We start from the raw sequence: 27,227 nt of genomic DNA on the forward strand, positions 1-27,227 counted from the left end.
CTCTCCTTGCTGTCCCACAGTTAATGGCAAAGCAAGATGGATCAAAACTAAGATCTTAGAGCCAAGAGTCAATTTAATTTTACAGTATCAAAACATGGAAACCTCCCAAATTCAAAATAGCAGCTGTTATGTTTGCAAATGAGAAGGGTCAGCTGTAAAAATATAGCCCCTGAAATAATGGTCACAGGGCAAACTGCAGGAACATCTCCCCAGGACCCTCTATTGCTGATACAGTCAAGAAGTCAGGGCCAGTGGCGCCCTGGGCCAGGGGCTCTCCTCTAACCCCCACTTTCTTTTTTTTTTTTTTTAAAGACTTTATTTATTTATTCATAGAGACACACACACACACACACACAGAGAGAGAGAGAGAGAGAGAGAGAGAGAGAGAGAGAGAGAGAGGGGCAGAAGACAGAGAGAGAGAAGCAGGCACTATGCAGAGAGCCTGACATGGGACTCGATCCAGGGTCTCCAGGATCACGCCCTGGGCTGCAGGCGGCACTAAACCGCTGCACCACCGGGGCTGCCCTAACCCCCAATTTCTCTGTCTCAGACTACATCTTGAAAAACTGCTACTACCCAACAAAATGCACGACTTTATCTAATTGTTTTTATAATTCAAAGGCATATATAACTGTCAAAAAGAGCTTCTGGCTGGATCAGGCTAACCAGTATTCCATTCCACTCTGAGACAACAGAATTCAGAAAAACCAGCTTGACAGATCAATGTAAGCTCCCATCTTAAATGTTTTATTTCTGTTTGGCTTTACAAAATATCGAAAAAAGCCTTCACAGTCTTGTGATCACCTCCTCAAAAGCCTTAGGCATTGGGTATCCCCATGGGAGGATGAAGAGGCACCCATTACTCAGGGCTGGTTGGTATGGCTGTCTCAGGCCAGGATGCCTAGGTGATACCTAGAGATACCTCACCAGGAAAAGGCCTGTCTAAAGCAGCAGAAGCTCTGGGGTATGCTACCTAATAGGATAACTGTATTTTCCTTTTAGAAATCAGGGTGTTAAAGAGTTTAGAGATAAGATCAAGCTTATATACCAAGTAACTGACACTTAATTTTTATTTTTATTTATTTTTAAAAGATTACACTTATTTATTCATGAGAGAGAGAGAGAGGCAGAGACATAGGAAGAGGGAGAAGCAGGCACCCTGTGGGGGGCTGGATGTGGGACTCAATCCTAGGACCCTGGGGATCACAACCTGAGCTGAAGGTAGACGTTAAACCATTGAGCCACCCAGGTGCCCCTTAATTTTTATTTTTTAAAACCTTTTAAGTATAAAGTTACAAACTTGTGGGAAAAAAAAAGCAAATAATGGTTTGAAAGGTACTTTTAAAATTTTGTGGACTACTGGGAAAATAGGAATACGTACTGGATTTTAGATGCCATGATGGAATTACTGTCCATTATTCTGTGATATAATGGTATTCTGCGTATATGAAAAGAATAACTATTCTTAGGTGATTCATGCTAAAAATTTAGAGGTGAGGTATCATTGTATGTGGGACTTGCTTTCAAATGGTTCAGGAAAAGAGAAAATGTGTGGGTGTGTTTGTGATGTGCTGTGTGTATGTACTAGCCATAGTGCAAGACAGGGTGAAATAAGGTGAGCAGAGACTAAGTCCTGGAAAATGGAGGCACAATAAAAATGGGAACAAAAATCACTATCATATTTACACAAAGTTCATTTCTACAAACAATGAGCTAACATGATCTGACAGCCTGTCACAACAGAAAATCAACACTGCCCTTAGAAGCCAGAGAGAGAAAAGGAAAGAAGGAAGCACACAGAGTCCTAGCTATGTGCACTGGGGCTCCATGCTGTCTTTCTCTTCTCTTGGTTAAACTCCTTTATTGAGATATAATTCACATGCCATACAATTCACCCATTTAAAGTGCACAACTCAGTGGCTGCAGTATAGTCACAGCTGTGCAAGCATCACCATAATCTAAGATTAGAACATTTTATCACCTCCAGAAGAGATCCATATGGATTTTTAAATTCTGGACATTTCATGTAAATGAAATCCTATAATATGTAGCCTTTGGTGACTGGCTTCTTTCACTTAGCAGGCTCATCTGTGTTATAATATATGTCAGTAGTTCTTTTCTTTTTATTGTCAAATAATATTCCAGTGTTTTCCAGTCTAACACCCACATTTTATTGATCCATTCACTAGATGGACCTCTGGGTTGTTTCTACTTTGGGGCTATTATACAAGTAAACAATGCTGTTACGAGCATCAGTGTGCATGTTTTTGTATGAACAAATGTTTTCATTTCTCTGGGTTATATACCTTGGGGTGGAATTGCTGAGCAATATGGTAACTCTGTGTTTAACTCTTTGAGGAACTGTAAGTGGCTGCACCATTTTACATTCCTACTAGCAATGTATGAGGGTTCCAGTTTCTCCACATCCTTGGCAACACTTATTGCTGTCTTTTTGATTATAGCTACCCTAGTAGGTACAAAGTAGTGTCTCAGTGGTTTTGATTTTCATTTCCCTGATGGCCAATGATGCTGACCTTCCTTTCATGTACTTATTGGATATGTGCATATCCTCTTTTGAGACATGTCTATTTAAATCCATCACCCAGTTTTTAATTGGGCTTATGTCCTTTTATTACTGAGTTTTGAATATTCTTTTTTTTTTTTTAATTTTTTTATTTATTTATGATAATCACACACACACAGAGAGAGAGAGAGAGGCAGAGACACAGGCAGAGGGAGAAGCAGGCTCCATGCACCAGGAGCCTGACGTGGGACTTGATCCCAGGTCTCCAGGATCGCGCCCCGGGCCAAAGGCAGGCGCCAAACCGCTGCGCCACCCAGGGATCCCTATTACTGAGTTTTGAAAGAATTTCCAGTAAGTTCTAGATATCAGTTCCTTACCAGATATATGACTTGTAAAAAACTATTTAAAGCACAAAGTTTTAAATTTTGATGTACTCCAATTTGTCTCTTTTCTTTTGTTAAATACCTTCTTATTTAATGCTCACAGCAGTTGTGAGGAGCAGGAATTATTGATCCCATTCTATAAATGAAGAAAATGAAACTCAGTGAAATCAGGCAAATGACCCAAGGCTCCTGCAGGACCCCACAGACCTCCTGCACATGGTTTTGCCCCACACAATGCACATGGCTGAGTCTTGGTTATTTGGCGAAGCTGTAATATGGACTCAGGCCTCTGACCAGGTCACGGTTCAGGCTACTCATTTACTCTACGAGTATTATAGTGTAATGTGGTTTATTTTTAAAGAAAATGCTTGAATATTATACATTCAACATTCTGAAGATGTTATCATTACTTAAGGGCTTTCGAGATCATCTTTGGAAGCTGTACCAAGAGGTTGTGAGTGGCAGATTCAAGGAACACACTCGATTATGGTGTGGGGAAACTTTGGTTTAGGTTTATAAAGAAGCCAAAAGTCCAGGGCATCAAGGCTGGACAATAAGGTGAGTTATGATGCTGGCTTACATCATATTGAATTTATATATACTGCTACATTTACCAATCAACATAAGGTATGAGAAATGTTATGTTATGGCTCAAATAGATCTAAATCTCTAAAGAATCCAACAAAAAAAAATGCCTCTAGCCATGACAACCCAGATAGGACAGATAACAGTGAATAGTTATAAAATGTATAAAAAGTAATCATCTTGATACATTTTAAAACATTTGACATAAAAATTTGGCCATCTCTTTTCTTCTTGGTCCCACCAGCTATATTTGAAACAAAACCACTGGATTATTAGAACTAAAAAGAATTTCAATATGGCTCAATTCCTTTATAAAACTGATATACAAAATTTTCAAGTTTTGAATATTTATCCCAATACTCAGGAGAACATGAGGAGAACAAGGACTGAAATTTATAGAAGGATGCAGTACCCATATTCTATTTCTTAATATTTGCCATTTTAACTCTTCTTTTAGTATTTATGATTCTCTTCTTCTTTCCCCCATAGATCTCTAAATGGATTATACCATCCAAGACTGCTCTTCGGAAGGGTGGGGACTCTACCCAAACTTCATCGTTTATCCTCCAATTGGATCCTTCTCCAACACCAACTTATCTAAACATCTCAAATCTATGTAGATAACTCTGACAGCAAATAAAAGGGATTCATTTTATAAACTGAGTTCTGAAGGGATACTGCCAAGCCTTATTTCAAAAACCAGGCTCTCATTTCCAATCTAAGAATTAAATGGCTTTCTGCCTGCTATTTCTGCCTTTCTCCTTCAATTAGGAGAGAAGGCCAAGGCTGTGTCTCAAGGGATTGCTTCATAAGGAAAAACCAAAGCAGGATACAGTCTGAGGATTGGCCACTGCAGGTTGGAAGTGGGCTAGCAGAAGACTGTGGGAAAAGCAAACTAGGTTCATGAGCAGGCTAGGTCAGTCCCCACAGCGATTTCTCTCCATTGGAAACAGGTCTAAGTGCTGACATGGGGGTTTCCCACAGCTTCTACTGGCCTCCAAAAGCATATTTGTCATCAGAGGTTCTTGATGAAGCTGTACATAAATATCTGACTGTTGTTAAATACAAAACAAAACAAAAAAATATTCCACAGGAACCAAATCAAAACCATCTGTGAGGGGGTGAGGCCAAAAACTCAGTGTAAGTGCAAAAGGCCCAGCAGAAACACTTGTTAATTGTGTTATTTACTTTGCTGAATAGTAAATTGTCATGCCAATGAAGTCATATCACATGACTATAATGTTTTTCATATGACTTTCCTGCTATGAGAGAAATGGGCACTTTATTTTCCAGAATTCTGAATTCTGTAGTAGATGAGTCAGAACCTGAGTTTTAATTCAGAATCAACCCTTCGGCTCAGCCTTCTTTATTTCTGCCAGCCTGTTCATGATTTTACATCTTTGTTATTGTTGGCATTCAACTATTTTTTAATGATCATTCGTTAATCTCTGATTCTGCAGGAAAAAAGTTCTGCTTAGCAAACACTTGATAAAGATGTAAAATCTATTAATGAAGTGCTGTAACTGCAATCCTAAAATCGTAACTGCATGACACAGCATCAAATATTGATGACACAGTCAAGGCAAGGGAAGAAAACATAGCCTAAAAGTAATCCTGGAGTCACGTAACTTGCAAACCTTTAAAAATGAGAATAAAGTGTTTTGGGGAAATTGGGTTATGAAATTTTGTTATTTGAATTTCTCAAGGATATAGCTTGCTTTATTACCTCTCTTATGAATCAGTCTTTTCTCTCTAGATGGGGTTTGAAAATTATTTGGCATTTCCCCCAGCACAATGTTGAACCTACAGTTGGAACTAATTCAGTACATGTGAACAGGTACTTGATGAAAAATAACCCTAAAAAGATTAAGTCACAGCAAATTTTATGAAAAGATGGCTAAGTAATTTGTGTGTTTGATTTACACTGAGCCCTTCTTCAACAAATTCAGCAGTTTTAAAAGCATCTGGTGAGCACTTCAACAGCTTCATGACTTGGATATCTTGTACTTCGTCAACTTTAAGGCCATTTCCTTTTATTCCAACTGGAATAAACAGACAGGGATACGCAACAGGGAACTCTGGTCAATCTCCAAGTATCCAAACCCATTCTTAAAAAGTAAGGATCAGAAGTTTGCAAAATTCCTATTTGGATAGCAACATTTTAAGAGGGCAAAAGCTGAGAGGGGTGGGGGGCTTTTCTCCATAGGGCCTTCTAATACCCTTATGGGTAGAATGTAACTATAATTTGGCAGATTGATGGACTATAGACTAAGGACTGTCTCCATCCAAGACCTCTTCTTTAGGAGACGTAACATTAGCAAAAACATTTATGAGAGGAGTATTTTTAATTTTTTAAGCTACAACTCAAGACAGTCAACCTATCACACACATTCCTCATTTAAATACTTTATTGCATCCTAGCTCAATAGCTTCTCTTCACTGCACTCAGTGAAACAGGATAATTTTCTTTACCAGCTAAATCCATCTACCAGACTCCCTCTTTTTCCCCAGGCTCTATCACCATCCTATCTCTAATACCATTCATTTATGCCATTACCTCAAAATCACCATTACCCCAAATAAACTCGTCTTTGTAAGTTTGATCTGTCTGCCCCTCCCTTGGCCCCATCACCACATTCACAGTCCCTATTCTGCACCTTACACCTCACCCCTCCTCCAACAGAAACCAACCTGGTGATTTGTCTGTTAATTTCAATCTCAACAGCACTGTGATAACAATAGTAAACTAGCCTAAAATAATGACAATCATCTGGGGACCATTTGATGATGGAAGAAAGGTGGGTGCGAAAAATCTGGGTGATTGTCTCAGAATATATCTTCGAATCCATTATTCCTGTGTTCCTTTCTATGAAAAGAAAGGGATTTATAGTTCTAGTAGGATCAGCTCTGCATTCTTCCTTTAGAAAGGGTCTATATTTTGGGAGATAGACCACAGGTGTTAAAGGATAGGGGATTGTTTAATAGCATCAAAACTTTTCTTTCTTTAATGAAAAAATAATTATTTTGCTATAACATTGATGAGCCTTGAAAACATCATGCTTAGGTAAAGACACCAGACACAATGGGCCACATATTGTTTGATTTCATTTACATGACACGTCTGGGATAGGCAAATCCATGGAGACAGAAAGTACAGTAGTGGTTTCCAGGCCTGGAAAGAAGGCAGAATGAGCAGTGACTGTTAATGAGCATGGAGTTTCTTTTTGGGCGATGAAAATGTTCTAAACTTAGAAGTAAGAGTAGTATGACAACTCTGTGAATACACTAAAAACCACTGAATACTTTAAGAGGGTAAATTTCATGGTATGTGAATTAGAACACAATAAAGCTGTTATTTAAAAAACCCACCTTATCTGACTTCAGATAACTCTGGTTCCAACTACGTGCTCATGATTCTGAGTAACACAGTAAAGACTCTTGGCCTCTGAGATCTTTATTCGTTTAGAATGCCCTCCACCCCTTCCCTCTCCTTTCCCTCCCCATTTTTATTTTTAAAGACAGTCTATTCATCCCTTAAACTAACTGGTGATGGATGTTAATTAGACTTACTGTGATGGTCATTTTGGAATACATACAAATATCAAATCATTTTACACTGAACACCTGACACTAATATAATGTTGAATGTCAATTATAGCTCAGTAAAAAATTAAATAAAAAAATTAAATTTCAGAATTTAACTGGAATACTTGTTCCCTTCTGTGTGAAGCTTTCTTTGACATCCCTACTCCCCCAGGCAGGAGTAAGTGCTCTCTGAGCACTTAATATATATAAATGACTAAAAATATTTTTGATATTAGAATGCACTATTTACATCTGTTTCTCATATTAGACTATGAGTTCATCTCATTAGCTTCTGTATTCAGTTACCAGCACAGTGACTTGCTATCAAATTTTTTTAAAGGTGTTCAGTAATTCCTGTTATAAAAATAGTATGTGTACAAACACATATTTTATAAACAACATACAAAATGATACACTCACATGTAATTATCTGGTTGAATCTTTTGTAATTCCAATGCTGAGGCATAAAAAGAGCCCAAGATGTGAACTGGGCATTCTTTTCTTTTCTTTTTTTTTTTTTTTTTTTTAAGATTTTATTTATTAACGAGAGACACAGAGAGAGAGCAAGCGTAAGTGGCAGAGGGAGAAGCAGGCTCCATGCAGGGAGTCCAACGTGGGACTTGATCCTGGGTCTCCAGGATCAGGCCCTGGGCTGAAGGCGGCGCTAAACCATTGAGCCACACGGGCTGCCCTGAACTGGGCATTCTTTTTTTTTTTTTTTTTTTTTATTTATGACAGTCACAGAGAGAGAAGCAGAGAGAGGCAGAGACACAGGCAGATGGAGAAGCAGGCTCCATGCACCGGGAGCCCGACGTGGGATTCGATCCCGGGTCTCCAGGATCGCGCCCTGGGCCAAAGGCAGGCGCCAAACCGCTGCGCCACCCAGGGATCCCTGAACTGGGCATTTTTGATTGCATTGCTAAAATAAATAAATTGGGACCTTTCTATATGGAATGAAGAATTTTGTATTTTTATTAATAAATACCTCTTAATGCATTGGGAATCAAATACATAAATCAAAACACTACCTTCACCTAGATTTTGATATATATATTTATTTACACACACATACATATTTTTCATAGTAATGTAAAATAATGTAGGGGGCAATGCGTTTTATTGTTAGAGGCCTTCTGTTGAGTTTTGTCTTAAAATACAGCCCAGTTTAGAGCACTGAAATACATAAAGCAGTTAATAACAGACATAAAAGAAATAATAGTAATACAATAGCAGGGGACTTTAACACCCCACTTACATTTGATCATCCAAGCAGAAAATCAACAAGGAAATAGTGGCTTTGAATGACACACTGGACCAAATGGATTTAATAGACAAACTCAGAACATTCTATCCTATAACAGCAGAATACACATTCTTTTCAAGTGCACACAGAACATTCTCCAGAATAGATCATATATTAGGTCACAGAACAAGTCTCAATGAATTAAAAAAAAATCAAAATCATACCATGTATCTTTTCTGACCACACTGCTATGAATCTAGAAATCAACCACAAAAAAAAAAAAAAAAAAAAAAATTCTGGAAAGAGCACAAACACATGGAGGTTAAATAACATGCTACTAAAACAATGAATGGGTCAACTAAGAAATCAAACAAGAAATTGAAAATTACATGGAAACAAAAATGAAAACACAATGGTCCAAAATCTCTGGGATATAGCAAAGTGGTTCTAAGAGGGAAGTTTATAGTAATACAGGCCTACCTCAGGAAGCAAAAAAAAATCTCAAATAAACAACCTAACCTTATCCCTAAAGGAGCTAGAAAAAAGAACAAACAAAACCCGAACCCAGCAAAAGGAAGGAAATAATAAGGACTAGAGCAGATAAGTGATGCAGAAATTAAAAGAATAGAACAGATCAATGAAAACAGAAGCTGGTTCTTTAAAAAGATCAACAAAATGGATAAACTTCTAGTCAGACTCATTTCAAAAAAGAGAGAGAAAAATCAATTTAAACAAAATCACTAATGAAAGAGGAGAAACCGCCACCAATACCACAAAAGTAACAGAATAACAATTGTAACAGACTATTATGAAAACCTATATATCAACAAATCGGATAGCTCAGAAGACACGGATAAATTCTGAGAAACATACGGCCTCCCCAAAATGAAGCAGGAATAAAAAGAAAATTTGAACAGACTGATTACCAGCAAAGAAATTGAATCAGTAATCTAAAAACTCCCAACAAACAAAAGTCCAGGACTAGACAGCTTCAGAGATGAATTCTATCAAATATTTAAAGAAGTGTTAATACTTATTCCCAAAAATATGAGAAAGGAAAACTTTCAAATTCACTCTTTGAGGCCAGGAGCACCCTAATACCAAAACCAGAAACAAACACCACAAAATTGGGAACTATAGGCAAACATGTCTCAGGGATATAGATGTAAAAATCCTCAACAAAATATTAGCAAATAGAATTCAAAAATATATTTAGAAAAATCATACAGCATGAATAAGTGGGATTTATTACTGGGATGTGAGGCTGGTTTAATATTCACAAAACAATCAATATGATACAACACATCAATAAGAGAAAGGATAAAAACCATATGATCATTTCAACAGATGAAGAAAAAGTATTTGATGAAGTATAACATCCCTTCATGATAAAAAAAAATAAAACCCTCTGCAGAGTAGGTCTAGAGGAAATCTATCTTAACATAATAAAGGCCTTATATTAAAAGCCCACAGCCAATATCATACTCAATGGTGAAAAACCAAGAGCTTTTCCCCTAAGGGCACAAATAAGACAAAGATAGCCACTCTCACCACTTTTATTCAATATAGTACTAGAAGTCCTAGCCACAGCAATTAGACAACTAAAGAAATAAAAGACATCCAAATTGTTAAGGAAGAGGTAAAACTCACTATTTGCAGATTACACGATACTCTATGCAGAAAACCCAAAGACTCCATCAAAAAACTACTAGAAGTGATAAATGAATTCAGTAAAGTCCACAGGATACAAAAATCAATGTACAGAAATCTATTGCGTTTCTATACACTAATAATACAGCAGCAGAAAGAGAAATGAAGAAAACAACCCCATTTACAATTGCATGAAAAACAATAAAATATCTAGGAATAAACTTAACCAAGGAGGTGAAAGACCTGAACTCTGAAAACCATAAAAAATACTAATAAAAGAAATTCAAGATGATACAAAGAAATGGAAAGACATTTCATGCTCATGGGTTGGAAAAACAACTATCATTAAAATGTCTATACTCCCTAAAGCAATCTACAGATTTAGTACAATCCCTATCAAAATACCAATAGCATTTTTCACAGAAATAAAACAATCCTAAATTAAAAAAAAAAAAAAGATTTTATGTATTTATTTTGGTGGGAGGTTGGGAGAAGGAGAGAGAGAAACCCAGCCAAACTCTGCACTGAGCACAGAACCCAATGCAAAGCTCAATCCAATGACCCTGAAATCATGACCCAAGCCAAAAATCTAGAGTCAGATGCTTAACCAACTGAGCCACCCAGGCACCCCTAAACATTCCTAAAATTTGTATAGAACCACAAAAGACCCCAAATAGCCAAACCAATCTTGAAAAAGAAAAGCAAAATTGGTATCACAATTCCATGTTTCAAGTTACATTACAAAGTCGTAGCAGTTAAAACAGTATGGTACTGGCATAAAAAAAGAAACAGATCAGTGGAATAGAAAACTCAGAAATAAGGAAGCCTGGGTGGCTCAGCAGTTTGGCGCTGCCTTTGGCCCAGGGGGTGATCCTGGAGACTCGGGATCGACTTCCCCGTCGGGCTCCCTGCATGGAGCCTGCCTCTCCCTCTGCCTGTGTCTCTGCCTCTCTCTCTTTCCGTGTCTCTCATGAATAAATAAATAAAACCTTTAAACACACACACACACACACACACACACACACACACACCTCAGAAATAAACCCATTATACAATCTTCAACAAAGGGGGAATGAATATACAATGGGAAAAAAAATCTCTTCAACAAATGGTTTTGGGAAAACTGGATAGCAACATGAAAAAGAATGAAACTGGATCATTTTCTTTCACCCTACACAAGAATAAACTTAAAATGGATTGCAGATCTAAATGTGAGACCTGAAATCATAAAAATCCTTGACAAGAGCACAGATAGTAATCTCTCCAATATGGAATATAGCAACATTTTCTAGATATGTCTCTTGAGGCAAGGAAAATATTTTCTTTAAAAATTTTTTTTATTGGAGTTCAATTTGCCAACATATAGATAACACCCAGTGCTCATCCTGCCAAGTGCCCCCCTCAGTGCCCATCACCCAGTCACCCCAGCCCCCTGCCCACCTCCCCTTCCACTACCCCGTATTCATTTCCCAGAGTAAGGTGTCTCTCATGTTTTGTCACCCTCACTGATATTTTCACCTATTTTCTCTCCTTTCCCTTTATTCTGTTTCACTAATTTTTATATTCGAGGCAAGGAAAATAAAAGCAAAAATAAACTATTGGGTTTACACCAAAATAAGAAGCTCCTGCACAGTGAAGGAAACACTCTACAATACTAAGGAAACAATCTACAAATGTAAGAAGATATTTGCAAATCACATATTCAATAACGGGTTAGTATGCAAAATATATAAAGAACTGATACAACTTAATACCCCAAAACCAAATAATCCAATTTAAAAATGGGCAGAAGACATGGACATTTCTTCAAAGAAGACATCCAGATGGTTAATAGACATATCAAAAGATGCTCAATATCACTCATCATCAGGGAAATGCAAATCAAAACCACAATGATATATTACCTCACATCTGTCAGAATGGCTAAAATAAAAAACATAAGAAACAGCAAGTGTTGGCAAGGATATGGAGAAAAAGGAACCCTCATGCAATGATGGTAGGAATGGAAACTGATGGAGTCACTATGGAAATTATAGAGATTCCTCAAAAAATTAAAAATAGGATTATCCTACAATCTATTAATCACACTACTGGGTATTTACCCCAAAAATAAAATATGCTAATTGAAAGGGATACATGTACTCCTATGGTTACTGCATCATTATTTATAATAGCCAAACTACAGAAGCAGCCCAAGTATCCACTGACAGATAAATGGATAAAGAGGATGTGGTAAAATTACAGTGGAATATGATTCAGCCATGAAAAAAAAAGAATGAAATCTTGCCATTTGCAACAACATGAATAGATCAAGAAAATATAATGCTAAGTGAAATAAGTCAGACAGAAAAAGGCAAATACCAATATGCATATGATCTCAGTCATATGTGGAACTTAAATAATGAAACAAAAACAAACAAAAAAAAAAAAAAGAGAGAGAGAGAGAGAGAGAAACTGAGAAACAGACTCTTAACTATAAAAAACTGATGGTTACCAGAGGGGAGGTAGGTGGAGGCATGGGTGAAATGGGGGTGGGGGATGAAAGAGTACACTTACTATGATAGAAAATAAGAGGAAATAAAATGACAAGAATTTTTTTAATTAAAAAAAAAAAACCTACAGCCCCATTTAAAGCTTTTTAAGAAAAATAATGGGGACACCTGGGTAGCTCAGTGTTTGAGTACCTGCCTTCAGCTCAGGTCGTGATCCCAGGGTCCTGGAATCAAGTCCTGCATTGGGCTCCTCACAGGGAGCCTGCTTTTCCCTCTGCCTATGTTTCTGCCTCTTTCTCTGTGTCTCTTATGAATAAATAAATAAAATCTTAAAAAACAAAAAGGAAAAAGAATGATCCTTTTCTAAGATAAGGATTGCAAATTCTTTTTTTTTTTTTTAAAGATTTTATTTATTTATTCATGACAGACACAGAGAGAGAAAGAAGCAGAGACACAGGCAGAGGGAGAAGCAGGCTCCATGCAGGGAGCCTGCTGTGGGACTGGATCCCAGGTCCCCAGGATCAGGCCCTGGGCTGAAGGCGGTGCTAAACCACTGGGCCACGGGGGCTGCCCCAGGATTGCAAATTCTAATACCTTTGTTAGGGTCATTCACTTGAGAACATTGTTTAAATGGAGAATATCACTTAAAAAATAACTTTGGGTAAAAAAGCAACAACAGTATTTGTCTCTAGAAAGGAAACTAGGTGGTAAGGGACAAGTGTAGATTTCCTTTTCATGCAGAATATTTTTTACATCTTTAAATTTCATATAAAGTACATTATTTATCTACAAAATTTGCATCCTGGCTCCAGCTAACCATCACTATTAGGAAATGCAGGCCTAGGCTTGCCAGATCTGGTATTTTCAAAGTTGGAAATGGGAAAATTCAGATTTTTTTATGTAAAACTCCTTAGTTTTAAATGTTGACTTTATTCAGAATTTAACACACAGGGCAGGCCAAACAAAACACACCTGCAAGCCATATCTGGCTCACAGGCCAACCAGTCTACCATCTCTAATCAAAAATTGGATGTGCAGCTTATGATTCCAAAACTATAAATATAATTTAGTAGAGGATAACTTCAAAAAGAAAACAGACTTGTGGATGAAACCATGTCCCCTCCTGCCCCACCATCTATTTAGTCACTATTGTTCTCTTAAACTTCCCCTTCTCTTTCTGGGTCTTTGAAAAAGCTATTAATGTTTGACCAACTCAAATGTAAAATAAACCAGATTTCATCAAGGAACCTGCCCATTATCCTAGCATCTGCTCTGTTTTAATTAGTGAAATTTGGGGTCAATTTTAAGTTGCAATTCATCTAGCCAATGAAAGAGAAGTATATGAATTATTTCTAGCTGGGTAGAGAAATATTCCTTCAGCAAACTAGTCAACGAATTGCATGGTTGAAAACATCTTTAAGTTATTTTTACCTCATCATCAGGCAGTAAGTACAATGCTACTCAAAGGATAAAAAGGAGGCCATGAGCAACATAATGTTCTGAACTGTGTCTGGGAACCAGTCACAGTTCTAGGGAAAAATCTCAAGTCTCTGTAAGTTCAGCAGAGATGCCATTCATCTTCTGAAACTGAAGCTATGAGACAATATGTAGATCTAACTATTGGTTATAAGTGGAATACTACTACTACTGAATGCCCAGAGGACACCAAGGCAAGTTAAAGAAGAACTAGTTTCAAGGGTTTTTTTTTAAAGCTTTATTTATTTAAATAATCTTTACACCCCATGTGCGGCTCAAATGCATGACCCCCAGCTCAAGAGTTGCATGCTCTTCCAACTGAGCCAGTCGGGCATCCCAGAAATTATTCCAGTCTTAGAAGTAGTACTTGAGATGTAGTATCTTGCTTCTCTGTTGTGCCTAAAACTCTCACCTCCATCTGCTGAAAGCCTCAGAGGATATGACTCTGGTAGTTCCTCTTTTCCTTAGTGCTACTAGCTCCAATCTTTCAAACAGCGGCCTTAGTTTGCCATCAGCTAGTCTAGTATTGGGTCTGAATGTCTATTCACTGACTACTGGGGACTGCCCCAATGGGGAAGACACATAACCCCAGGAGGGGGGGAATGGGATGGTAATCCATAAAGAGGACAATAGAACTAATGGCATCTTTGCAAGTGTTCCACTCCATCATGACACAGGCACTCAAGGCTTTCTTTATGTAGCTTGTGGAAATGCTAAGACAGGCTACATTTCTCCTAAGAACTTCTACACAAGAAATTAAGATCTGCAATATATTCTAATTGACAAAGCATAATTTTCTCAGATTGTGACTGGGGAAGCCATTTTATTTTATTTTTTTTAATTTTTTTTTATTTATTTATGATAGTCACAGAGAGAGAGAGAGAGAGGCAGAGACACAGGCAGAGAGAGAAGCTGGCTCCATGCACCAGGAGCCCGACGTGGGATTCGATCCCGGATCTCCAGGATCGCGCCCTGGGCCAAAGGCAGGCGCTAAACCGCTGAGCCACCCAGGGATCCCTGGGGAAGCCATTTTAGAGTAGAGTTCAGTGACCTCAGAAGATGTATCTAATTATGAAATAAAAGCCAGGCATATCCTCTCTGAAGAACATGGCCAGAGCCCTTGTCTTTACTGTCTTACATTCTGATGTGTGGACATCAGAGCCAACTCTCCCATGGCCACAGGCATGCTAGTCTTTAGAGAGGACCAGAGGTGCTTGAAAATCCATAACCTTTACTCCCTTTAATTATGTGGATTGGGCACCTACTATATAACAATCTGCACACATCAACATCCAGCAATTGAAAAGGTTCCTCCTTCTCTGATAATTAGAAAAATTATTTAGCAATGTTTGTAAGGAAAAACATCATAATTAACTGCTTCCTTACTTTTCCATAAACCTGAGTATCAAGTAGGTTTCAAACACACCAGTCCTCAGTACAGAGAGCTTTCTTTATTCTTACCTCAGCAGCTTGGGTCTCTTGATGCAGCAATGTGAGACCAGTCAAATCTTCTAAGAAGGAATGTGAAGAATTAAACACCTTCGCTAGGAAATTAAATCCTTCTTGTTCATATTGATCAAGAACCTGTAAAACATTTATAATTTTTAAAAAGAGGTTGCAGGTTTTATTTTTATTTTTTTTTAATTTTTTTTAATTTTGTTTTATTTATTATAGTCTCACAGAGAGAGAGAGAGAGAGAGAGAGAGAGAGGCAGAGACATAGGCAGAGGGAGAAGCAGGCTCCATGCACCAGGAGCCCGATGTGGGATTTGATCCCGGGTCTCCAGGATCGCGCCCTGGGCCAAAGGCAGGCGCCAAACCGCTGCGCCACCCAGGGTTCCCGAGGTTGCAGGTTTTAAAAGCATATTACAATATTTTCACTTCTACAAGCACCTGTCAAAAATGAAACTAAAACTAGAATTAAATATGGGGATAATAATGCAATCTGGTGGGCAAAAACTGGGAGGGCTTAGTATTTATCATTTTTCTCGTTTTAGAAACCATGACATTGTCTTCCAGTTCGGATGACAATTTTTTCAAATAAAATTTAAGTCTCATGCAAATTCACTAAAATTCCCAGAAAAGCTGAGGTTACCTACTTTTTTTTTTTTAAAGATTTTATTTATTTACTCATGAGAGACACAGAGAAAGAGACAGAGACATAGGCAGAGGGAGAAGGCTTCCTGCAGGAAGCCCAATGTAGAACTCGATCCCAGGACCCTTGGATTACAACCTGAGCCAAAGGCAGATGCTCAACCACTGAGTCACCCAGGTGCCCCTGGGGTTACCTACTTCTAATGTTCACTTGTTAAGGAAAAAGATAACAAGCCAGAAAAGAGTCAAGAAAAAAATTAAAAAGGATAAAGGCAAAGAGAGGGATAAATGGGTGGGAAATGTGATCTACTGGCTAACCATATATATATATATATATATATATATATATATATATATATATATATATATATATAAAGCAGAATACCTTAAAAATGTAAAAATAAATTTCACCAGGCATGTCACAAAAGAGGATACCTAAATGGCCAATAAACATATGAAAAGTTGCTCTCAACATTACAAGTGATTAGGGAAATGAAAACTAAGACCATAATGAAATCCAACTTTTTACACACAAAAATGGCTAAAATGAAAAAGAAGATACCAAGTACTGGCAAGAATGTAGAACAACTAGGATTCTCAGGGGAGTGCAAAATGAGAAAGCGATTTAGAGGCTTAACATTTATATGCCCTGTGATCAAGCAATTATACTCCTAGACATGATTTTATACACATATATATAACATATATAATATATAAATATATTAATATAATAATCTACAAAAAAGGTATACAGTTGTGCATCAGAAGACCCAAAGTGTCCATAGCAGCACTACTCATGATAGTCCAAACTAGGTACTACTCAGGCGTCCATCAATAGTAGAATGAATGAACAAACTGGCATATTCATGCAATGGAATACTACTTAGCAATGAAAACAAACTATACCTACCTGCAACAATATAGATAATTCTTACAAACATCATGTTAAAGAAGAGAGAAGCAATATTTACTGTATGGTTACATTTTTATAAATAAAATTAAAAAAAGAACAGGCAAAATGAATCTAGATCAGGAGAGTGGTTACTCATGGAGGGACTGTAACTGGAAGAGGAACAAGGAAGGCTCCAGATACTGACAACATTTGTTTCTTTATCTGGGTGTTGGTGTGCTTTATGAAAAGGCATCAAGCACTTTTTTTGTATAACATGTTGTCCTTTGATGAAAAGATTAAAGGCCTGCAGTCTTTTTTTTTTAATTTTTTTTTAATTTATTTATGATAGTCACACAGAGAGAGAGGGAGAGAGGCAGAGACACAGGCAGAGGGAGAAGCAGGCTCCATGCACCGGGAGCCCGACACGGGATTCGATCCCGGGTCTCCAGAATCGCGCCCTGGGCCAAAGGCAGGCGCCAAACCGCTGCGCCACCCAGGGATCCCAAAGGCCTGCAGTCTTGATAGGTGAACAATATGAGAATGTATGAGTTCTTAGAAGCGAACAAAATAATGATTATCATATTTAAAAATTCAAAGATCACAGGAATTGTGAATGTTAGAAAGGAAACAGTGAACCAGAATGTCTCAAGAATTCTCTCGGAACTCAGAAGAAATAGAGATGAATGTATCAAAAAGTAGACACTGAAGATAAATCTGAGAAATCAATGGACATGAATAGAAATGCTGGAGAAGCAAAATAAGAAATAGAAAACAATTTTTAAAAATTCCTCCATAAAGAAATGAAAATGTATAAACCCTTTGATGCAACAATTCCACTTCAAAGATTTTTCATACAGATATAGTTGTCCATGAGTAAAAAAAAAAAAATCAACATGTAATGATGCTCACTGAAATACTGTTTGCAATAACAAAAGATTAGAAGCAGCTACTCTTTATTAGGGGGCTGGTTAACAAAATTATGGTGTATTTACAATCAAGGGCATAATTAAAAGAATGAGGTAGCTCTATAGTATTGATGTAAACTTATTTCCACAAGACATGCAGAAATATTAAAAGCAATGTCCACACCATGTGTCTACTATTAATGTTTTAAAAATAAAGATAGAGGAGGAAAGAGGAAGAAAGGGAAATTTACCTATGTGTATGCTTGTTCATGCATATAAGATCTCTGGAATAATATACACACACACAACTGGTGTCAAGTAGTTACCTCTGTAAATTCTTTTATACTACTTGAATTTTTAAAACCATGTAAATGTATTACTTATTTGAATATTAAAATCTCTGTTTTTTCCCCCAGTGCTGGAGAAAGGTCTCAGAAGAAGAGAAAGAACTCTGAAGCCCTGATGAAGCTGGAGCTAGGAGGAGCAGCCCTCCTTTAGCAGGAAACAAAGCACCTGTAGTGTTAAGTTAGAAAAGTAGGGAGGTGGGGGTGAGAAGCCCTGGAGTCTGAAAGCAGGCAGCAAGGTCTGCTGCCAGAAAAGGGGATGGGGTGGACCATGGAGCTTCAGGACGGTGGTGATGGTCTGGGACAGCTGTGTGGGAAATGCAAGAAAGGAAATGGAAGCCCTTTCTCAGGACAGAAAATACAAGTTTTGGGAGAAATGTGGTAAAGGACTCATCTAAACTTGGGCATTGAAAAGATAAAGGTAAAAGAGAGGTCAAATAAATCAAGGGGCTGCTGAGTACCAATGAAGAAAGCCAAGGATGGTAAGGTAGGACCTACAGACTGGAAGGTAGAGATACACTGGCAACCACAGAGTAGCAAAGGGTGATCAGTATGCCTCAAGGTACACAAAGCAAAGCCTTTGGCTGATGAACCCCAGTAAATTAACCTGACAACCCAACACCTGGATAAAAAGGCACTTAGTAACTGAATCCCTCAGGAGTAAAGAATTTTACTTGCAAGAAAGAATTTTATCTTAGAAAAATATGCATGAAAATTAAGTGATCTTTTTCAAAATGATAAATACTATGTGCTTAGTGATCACTTATTTCTGAACCACTAAGCTCACTAATTAGCTACTTTGTGCCAGGTTTTCAGTAAGGAAAAAGAAGAAACAGGTTTGAAAAATGGATAAAAACTTTGAAAAAAATTAGAATAATTCCAGAGATGATACTTTGTTGTACCTTAATCAACCTTTCAGATTTCAAGTCTATGTTTCCACAGATAATTTTGCAGTGCTGCAAATCTGAATAGCAGAAAAACTAACAGCAAGAACAGTTGGAGCAAAACCCTCCCCCATAATCAAGACATACAGAAAGTTTAATGCTGAAACATTATTCATAGCTCTGGCTTCAAAAGTATGTGGAAAAACTTAATCCTCCAGAGGCATATTTAATCATGCAAGGGTTTTCTAGTATTCCCTTTATGTGCTGGGAAGTTAATCTGTGTTAGGAGTATAAGCAGCTTATAAAAGGTACAAGGATATTTTGCCCTATAGTTTGACCTTCTTAAAGGGGAAAATGTGTTTTAAATTACTCCTCACCCCCAAAAAGATACTATCACAATAAATTTGGGCGTTGCAACAACATGTCAGTCTACATAAAACATAGTGCACCTCCTAAGTAATTAAAAAATACATGGTCCTGAGAAGTGTACTTACTCCATTTTGATAGAGTGTAAGTACTCTAAAGGTACTGGGAGAGTTTGCTAAGTAGAGAAATAATAATGACTCTTTGTATATAAAGATATAGATCCTTTCCTGATGAACATGATTTTCCTTACTTAACTGTTTTATAAGGCTAGGTTAACTTTATTCATGTCTCATGCATACTGCTGGACAAAGATAGTAGACTCTCTTAAGTCATGGTTTTAGGAGTATTCGTTCTCGTGCTGAAATTCTCAGCTCTTTACTAGATCAAACCTTACCCCCCCAGGTAGGCATTTAAGTCCCTCTAGAACCTTCCAACTTTGGACAATTCTCTGAAGAATGCCTTTCACAGGGTATAAGATCTCCTGATAATACCACACAATGATTTCCATTTCTCGAGAAGAAGAGATTCATGGTCTACAACTCTTGCCTATTTTTAAACAAGAATACAGGAACTGAGTACCCAACCAAAAAAAAAAAAAAAAAAAGCTTATGTGTTTTCTTCTTTTAGCTTATGTATTTTCATGCAGTGTCTGCAACCTCTTATTCAAAGTCTCTGTTGTTTAGAAATTGTATTTACTTACTCCAAATGATTTAAAAATCTACATGTGCCATGATCTCTAAAATATTCAGGGAAAGCTAGCCCAATATCCCAGATTGGGTAATAAAAGATTATGGCTGGAAGCTACCAGGACCTCTGATTCCCATCCTCTAAGAATCCACAAAGAAGGGTCAAAACACTCCCATCTGATGGACGGTTACCCAGTAGTCTGCAGAGGCTTTGCTCCAAGGAGGGCAAACTCCTCTGTTTTCCAGTTCTGTTGCTAAGGGAGCCATTCCAGAGTGGAGAAGCCCCACTTTGGATAACAAGCTGGAAACATCACTAATAAGACCAGGAAACCCCTGATCAGTTTCTGTCTCTTGGTGTTTGGGATTTCTCTCACCATAATAAAAAAGAATCAAAGAGGAAGAAAGCAAGCTCTGATTTCAGCAGCCCTTAAAACTACTGTCCCACATTTACTGCTCCCAGCTCCTTTCTTAATCCTTCTTGGTGTTAACCACTGAGAGTGACCTCCAGTCTTCCTCCAAGGGAGATCTTTCACTTCCATCAAAGTTCAGCTCAAGTACCAGCTCCTGCATCAAGTCTTGCCTGATTAATTCCACTCCCTATGATCTTTTCTTCCCTTTTATATTCTGATCCCACTTCCCAGGCACACTAAGTTGCCAAAAGAACTGAAGGAAATGCTCATACTATCCATAATAACTGAGGGTTGACGGCATTTCCAACTATTAACCACATGCTGGATAACTTTGTTTCTGTTTTATATATCTCAGTGATATAAAGCAAATAATGGATGAGAAAACAGCTTCAGATGGAAACATATAGCTATCAATCTAATTATTTTTCTTTTAAAGATTTATTTATTTATTCATGAGAGACAGAGAGCGCACATGAGAGAGGCAGAGACACAGGCAGAGGGAGAAGCAGGCTCCATGTAGGGAGCCCGACGTGGGACTCGATCCTGGGTCTCCAGGATCAGGCCCTGGGCTGAAGGTGGCACTAAACTGCTGAGCCACCCAGGCTGCCTGCTATCAATCTAATTAAATCTGCTGCTGTTAACTTACTTTAATTGGACATAGGCAGGATTTATAAGGCCAAATTTAAAAAAAAAGAAAAATCTGAGTTCACGGTATGTAATGGTATTACTGGCATATCAAAAATATGGAACAAGGAAGTCTCTTGTTGTTTCCCTGAAGTCTCTGAATAGTGTACAATCTTAGGCATCCAAATGAGAAATGGGCACAACTATAAATTAGAGGATGTGGAAGAGTTCAAGTCAAAACAGAAAACAGTATCAACATTGAGATAACTGACTATGAATAAAAGTTCTAACACTTAAGTCTTTAAATTAAACTTCTTATGGTATAACACACAATTGCATTTAAAAAATCAGCTATCAAAAAATTTAAAAAATATATAAAAAATCAACTATCATATCTTGTTTTTTTTTCATATACCAAAATCAGAATTCTGCTTGAGTCAACTGGGCAGAAGAAAAGAAACTGATAACTGGGAGTTAACACTCAAGTGGGAGCAAGCTGGCAACACTGGGCAAGACACTTCACCTTTAGGAGCCTGTTTGCTCATCTCTAAAATGGAGACGCAACTCTATTCCTGTTTCCCTATCTACTAAGATACAAAAGGGATCTCACGACTTCGATCACTGACAAAGAATGGTTTATGAAGGGAAACTGAAATGCTATGCATTTATTACTTTAAAAATATTACTGCCAACTAGGGTTTGATAAATACAGAAAATACATGACAAGATGACACATAGTGATGTCAGCAATGTTAGCAGAGGGAGAGCCTCTTGTAAATCCTCTTCTTTGTAAGAGAAAAGAGAATAATGACAAAGTCTGAGGAGTATTTATATTCAGGAAAACATCTGAATTTCTGTAAAAAAACAAAGGGCTTTGAGGCTTTTAACATGCTCCATTCCCACCCCTTCCACCTTCTAGCTCAACTGTACCCTTGAACACTAACACAGAATCATAGTAGAAACCAGCCTGGCAGCCACTAAGAGGGGGCAGACTGGAGTTGAAGCTCCTTCGAAGGGCAGTCCGGGTGGCTCAGCAGTTTAGCGTCACCTTCAGCCCAGGGTGTGGTCCTGGAGACCCGGGATTGAGTTCCATGTCAGGCTCCCTGCATGGAATGGAGCCTGCTTCTCCCTCTGCCTGTGTCTCTGCTTCTCTCTCTCTCTCCCTCTCTCTCTCTGTGTGTGTGTCTCTCATGAATAAATAAAATCTTTGGAAAAAAAGCTATTTTAAGTAAATTCAAAGAACTAAAAGAAACAATGTCTAAGTACAAAAAAAAAAGCATGAAAGTGATGCTTCACTAAAATAGAGAATATCAATAAAGAGAAATTATAAAGAAGAACCAAAGAGCAATTCTGGAGTTGAAAAATACAACTGAAAAATTCACTACAGAGACTGAAATCAGTTTTAGGCATGGCAAAGAAAGAATGAGTGAAGATAGATCAACTGAAAATATCCAGTCTGTGGGGGCACTTGGGTAGCTCAGTTGGTTAAGCATCTGACTCTTGATTTCGGCTGGGGCATCATGTTGAGGTTGTGAGATCAAGCTCCATGTCAGGATCCATGCTGAGCATGGATTTTCTCTCTCTCTCTCTCTCTCTCCCTCCCTCTCTCTCTGTCAAAACAAAACAAAGCAAAACAAAAAGTATCCAGTCTAAGGAGAAAGAAGAAAATTGAGCGAAGCCTCAGAGACCTGTTGACATCATCAAGTGTACCAACATATGCCTAAAAGGAGTTTCAGAAGAGAAGAAAAGCAGAAGAATATTTGAAAAAATGACAAAAAAAATTCCTAAGTTTGATGAAAAACATTCATCTACATATCCAAGCAGAATAAACTCAAAGAGACCTATACCTAGACACATCATAATTGAACTGTCAAAAGACAAAGGGATGATCTTGTAAGTGGAAGTGAGAAATAACCTATCATGTAAAGGGAATCATTAACAGCCAGTTTTTCTTCAGAAACAACAGGGACCAAAAGTACTGGAATGAAATATTCAAAGTGCTGAAAGCAAAAGACTGTCAATCAATAATTCTGTGTCTAGCAAAACTAACCTTCAAACATGAAGGAGGAATTAACACATTCCCAGATAAACAAAAACAAGAGAATTCATCACCAGCAAATCAATCCTGTAAGAAATTCTAGAGTACTTCAGGTTGAAATGGAAGGACACTGGACAGTAACTTAAATCCATAAGAAGAAACAAAAAACACAGGTAAAGGAAACTACATAGATAAAAATAAAAGATAAATGTCTTTTTTCTTTGTGATTTTTTCTTCTATGTGATTTAAAATACAGATACATAATACAATAAAATACAAATGCATAAAGTAATAATTATACATTTATGTTGTCATATGAAGATTTAATCTCTGTGACAGTAAGCCCAAAGGAAGGGGAAGCAAACTGAGGTACAATGGAGCAAGGTTTTTACTAGTATTCAAATTAAGGTGACATTAAAACCAAAACACATTGTTATAAATTAGTATTTTAATTGTAAACTTTGGAGCAGCCATCAAAAGCACCAACTAAAAAAAATATATATATATATATATAGTAAGAAAAAATAACAAGGGAATTAAAATGGAACATTGGAAAATATCTAACACAAAAAAGGTGGAATACAGAAAGAAAAAAGGCATAAGACACATAGAAACCAAAAAAACAAAAAACAAAACAAACAAAAATACCAGATGTAAATTATATTTTATCAGTAATTACATTAAATATAAATGAATTAAATGCTCCAACTGAAAAGGCAGACATGGTAGAATGGACAGATAAAACAAACAGCATCATTCAACTACATGCTGTCTACAAGAGATTCATTTTAGATTCAAAGACAGGAATAGGCTGTAAATAAAAGATTAGAAAAAGATATTCCATGCAGTTTAAGTTATGCATGATAAAAGTTCTGGAGATCTAATGTACAACATGGTGATAACAGTTAACTACACCATATTGCATACTTGAAATTTGCCAAGAGGACACTCCTCATACTAAACTTCTCAATACGTATACCCACCCTCACAATGGTAACTCTTTAGAGTGATGGATATGTTAACCAGCTCGGTTGTGGTGATCATTTCAATATATATACACACACTGCAAGTTGTATACCTTAAATATGTAAAATTTGTATATATTAATGATATTTCAAAAAAGCTGTCTAAAAAAGAGAAAGAATCCATGAAAACAGAAACCAAAAATCAGTTAAGTGGATAGGCTATAATAATAATATCAAACAAAATAGATTTTAAGACAAAAATTGTTACTAGGGAAAAGATCAATATATTAAAAAAGATAAAATAATTATAATTTTATGTGTACCTATCAATACAGCTCCAAAATACATTTTGCAAAAACTAATAGAATTGAAGGGAAAAATACATAATTAAACAATAATAGTTGGAGACTTCAATACTACACTTTCAGGAATGGATAGAACAACTAAACAGAGATCATTGAGGAAACAAAAGACATGAACAACACTATATAAACTGTATCCAGGATTAGTAGAATCCATATTCTTAAAGAATGGAACATTCTCTAGGATATACATGTATTAGATGATAAAGTATGTCTTAGTAAGTGAAAAAAAAGGTGAAATCATACAAATTATAGTCTCTGATCACAATGGAATGAAATTAGATACTAATATCAGAAAGAAATTTGGGAAGCTCACAAATAGATGGATATTTAAACAACACACTCCTAAAAGCAATGGATCCAATAAGAAATCACAAGAGAAATTAGAAAATACTTGGAGATGAACAAAAATAAACACGCATACACACATAACATACCAAAAGTTATGAAATGCATTGAAATACAGCACTCAGAGGGAAACTTATAGCTATAAATGCCTATATTAAAGAAGAGTGATTTCAAATCAATAATCTAACTTTTCAACCTAAGAAAAAGCAAAAAAAGTGAACTACACACAAAGCAAGCTGGAAGAAGGAAATAATTGAGCAGAAATAAAATCTTTTCAGAAGACCAACAAACCTGACAAACCTTTACTTAGACTGACCAAAAATTAAAGGGAAAAGACTCAAATTACTAATATCAGGAATGAGAGAGGGGATATGACTGTCAATATTTCAGAAATAAAAATTATATGGAAGTACTACAAACAATGGTGTGCCAATACATTAGATGAACTAGATAAAAATGGAAAAACTTTGAGAAAGACAAGTACTAAAACTGACTCAAAAAGAAATAGAAAATCTGAATAGATTCATGAAAAGTAAAGAGACTGAATTAGTAATCACAAACTTCCCACAAAGAAAAGCCCAAAAGCAGGTGGCTTTGCTGATGAATTTTACCAGATATTTAAAGAATTAACCAATCTTTCACAAATCCCTGTGAACAATAGAAAAGAAGGAAACATGTTTCAATTCACTTTGAGATCACTATTATCTTGATACCAGAATCAGACAAAGACATCAGAGATAAAGAAAACAAAAGACTAATGTCCTTTATGAATATGAGTGCAAGTATCTTCATCTAAAATATTAGCAAACTGGGGTGCCTGGCTGGCTCAGTAAGAGCAGCATGTGACTCTTGATCTTGGGGTTGTGAGTTTGAGCCCCATGTTGGGCATAGAGATTACTTAAGGAAATTAAAAAAAATATTTTTTAATTAGCAAACTGAATCTCCAGCAACACATAGAAAGGGTTATATACACCATAACAAAGTGAGATTTATCCCTGGAAAGCAACGTTGGTTCAACATATAAAAATCAATGTAATACAACCTGTTAATAGAATAAAGAACAAAAACCACACCATCATCTAAATAGGCACAGAAAAAGCATTTGACAAAATCCAACACCCTTCCATGATAATAAAGAATAAACTAGTAATAGAAGAGAATTTCCTCAACTTGCTAAAGGGCATTAATAAACACCAATATTATATACTTAATGGTGAGAGACTGAAAGCTTTCCCATCAGGACTAAAACAAGGATTCCCACTTTTGCCACTTCTATTCAACATTGTATTGGAGGCTCTATAGAGTTAGGGTAATAGGCAAAAAAAAAAAAAAAAAAAAAGAAAAAAAAAGAAATAAAAGCATATGTCTAGATTGGATTTGGCTTACAAAGGAAAAAAATAAAACTATTTTCAGAAGACATCTTGTACGTGGAAAAGCCTAAGAAATCCACAAAACACTCTTAGAACAAAAAAGTACATCAAGTACTCCTACTCTTGAGTACAACAGTACATTCTATTCTTGAAGGATACAAGAGCCATATAAAAAAATCAATTGTATTTCTACAAACCAGCAATGAATAATTCAAAGAAAAAATTAAGAAAACCACTCCATCTAGGGGTGCCTTGGTGGCTTGGTCAGTTGGGCATCTGATTCTTGATTTCAGCTGAGGTCATGATCTCAGGGTTATGGGACTGATCCCTGCATGGGGGCTCCACACTCAGGGGGAGTCTTCTTCTCTCCTTCTCCTTATTCCTCTCTCTTTGCCCTTCCCCCTGCTCACAGTCTCTCTCTCTCTCTCAAATAAATCTTGAAAAGAAAACCACTCCATTTATAACAGCATCCAAAAAAAAAAAAAACTAGGAAAAAATGTAATCAAATAAGTGCAGTACATGTACACTGAAACTATATTGAAAAAAGTAAAGAACTAAATAAATACAAAGTCATTCCGAGTTCATGGATTATATAACTTAATGTTGGTAAGATAGCAATATACTCCAAATTGATCTAATACTCAGTGCAATCTCAGCTGGCTTTTAGTAGATGGGGACTATGACAAGCTGATCCTAAAATTCATATGGAAACCTAAGAAACCCAGAATAGCCAAAACAATCTTGAAAAAGAATGAAGTTGGAAATCTCACATTTCATGATTCAAAAATTTAAAAAAAGACACAGTAATCAATACTAGATGGCACTAGCATCAGGACAGACATACAGATCAATGGAATAGAATCCAAAAATAAACCCTTAGGTTTTTGACAAGAATAACCAGATAATTTAATGGGATTAAAAAAAATACTCTTTTCATCAAACAGTATTGGACCAACCGAATATCTACATGCAAAAGAATGAAGTTAAACACCACATCCAAAA

At 36.8% G+C, this 27,227-nt stretch overlaps 1 protein-coding gene across 5 annotated transcripts in view; it reads right to left on the reverse strand.

Annotated features, from left to right (window-relative positions):
• The window catches only part of ATG7 (autophagy related 7), a 234,381-nt gene that overhangs the window by 106,745 nt on the left and 100,409 nt on the right, over window positions 1–27,227 (reverse strand). For all 5 annotated transcript variants that reach the window (XM_055343913.1, XM_055343912.1, XM_055343911.1 and 2 more), the window contains one exon: window positions 15,400–15,522. In XM_055343913.1, coding sequence (XP_055199888.1) covers window positions 15,400–15,522 — 123 coding nt within the window. The remainder of the gene's footprint in view (window positions 1–15,399; window positions 15,523–27,227) is intronic.

Source organism: Nyctereutes procyonoides, unplaced genomic scaffold (assembly GCF_905146905.1).
Source record: "Nyctereutes procyonoides isolate TBG_1078 unplaced genomic scaffold, NYPRO_anot_genome, whole genome shotgun sequence".
In the NCBI taxonomy this organism is placed as follows: domain Eukaryota; kingdom Metazoa; phylum Chordata; class Mammalia; order Carnivora; family Canidae; genus Nyctereutes; species Nyctereutes procyonoides.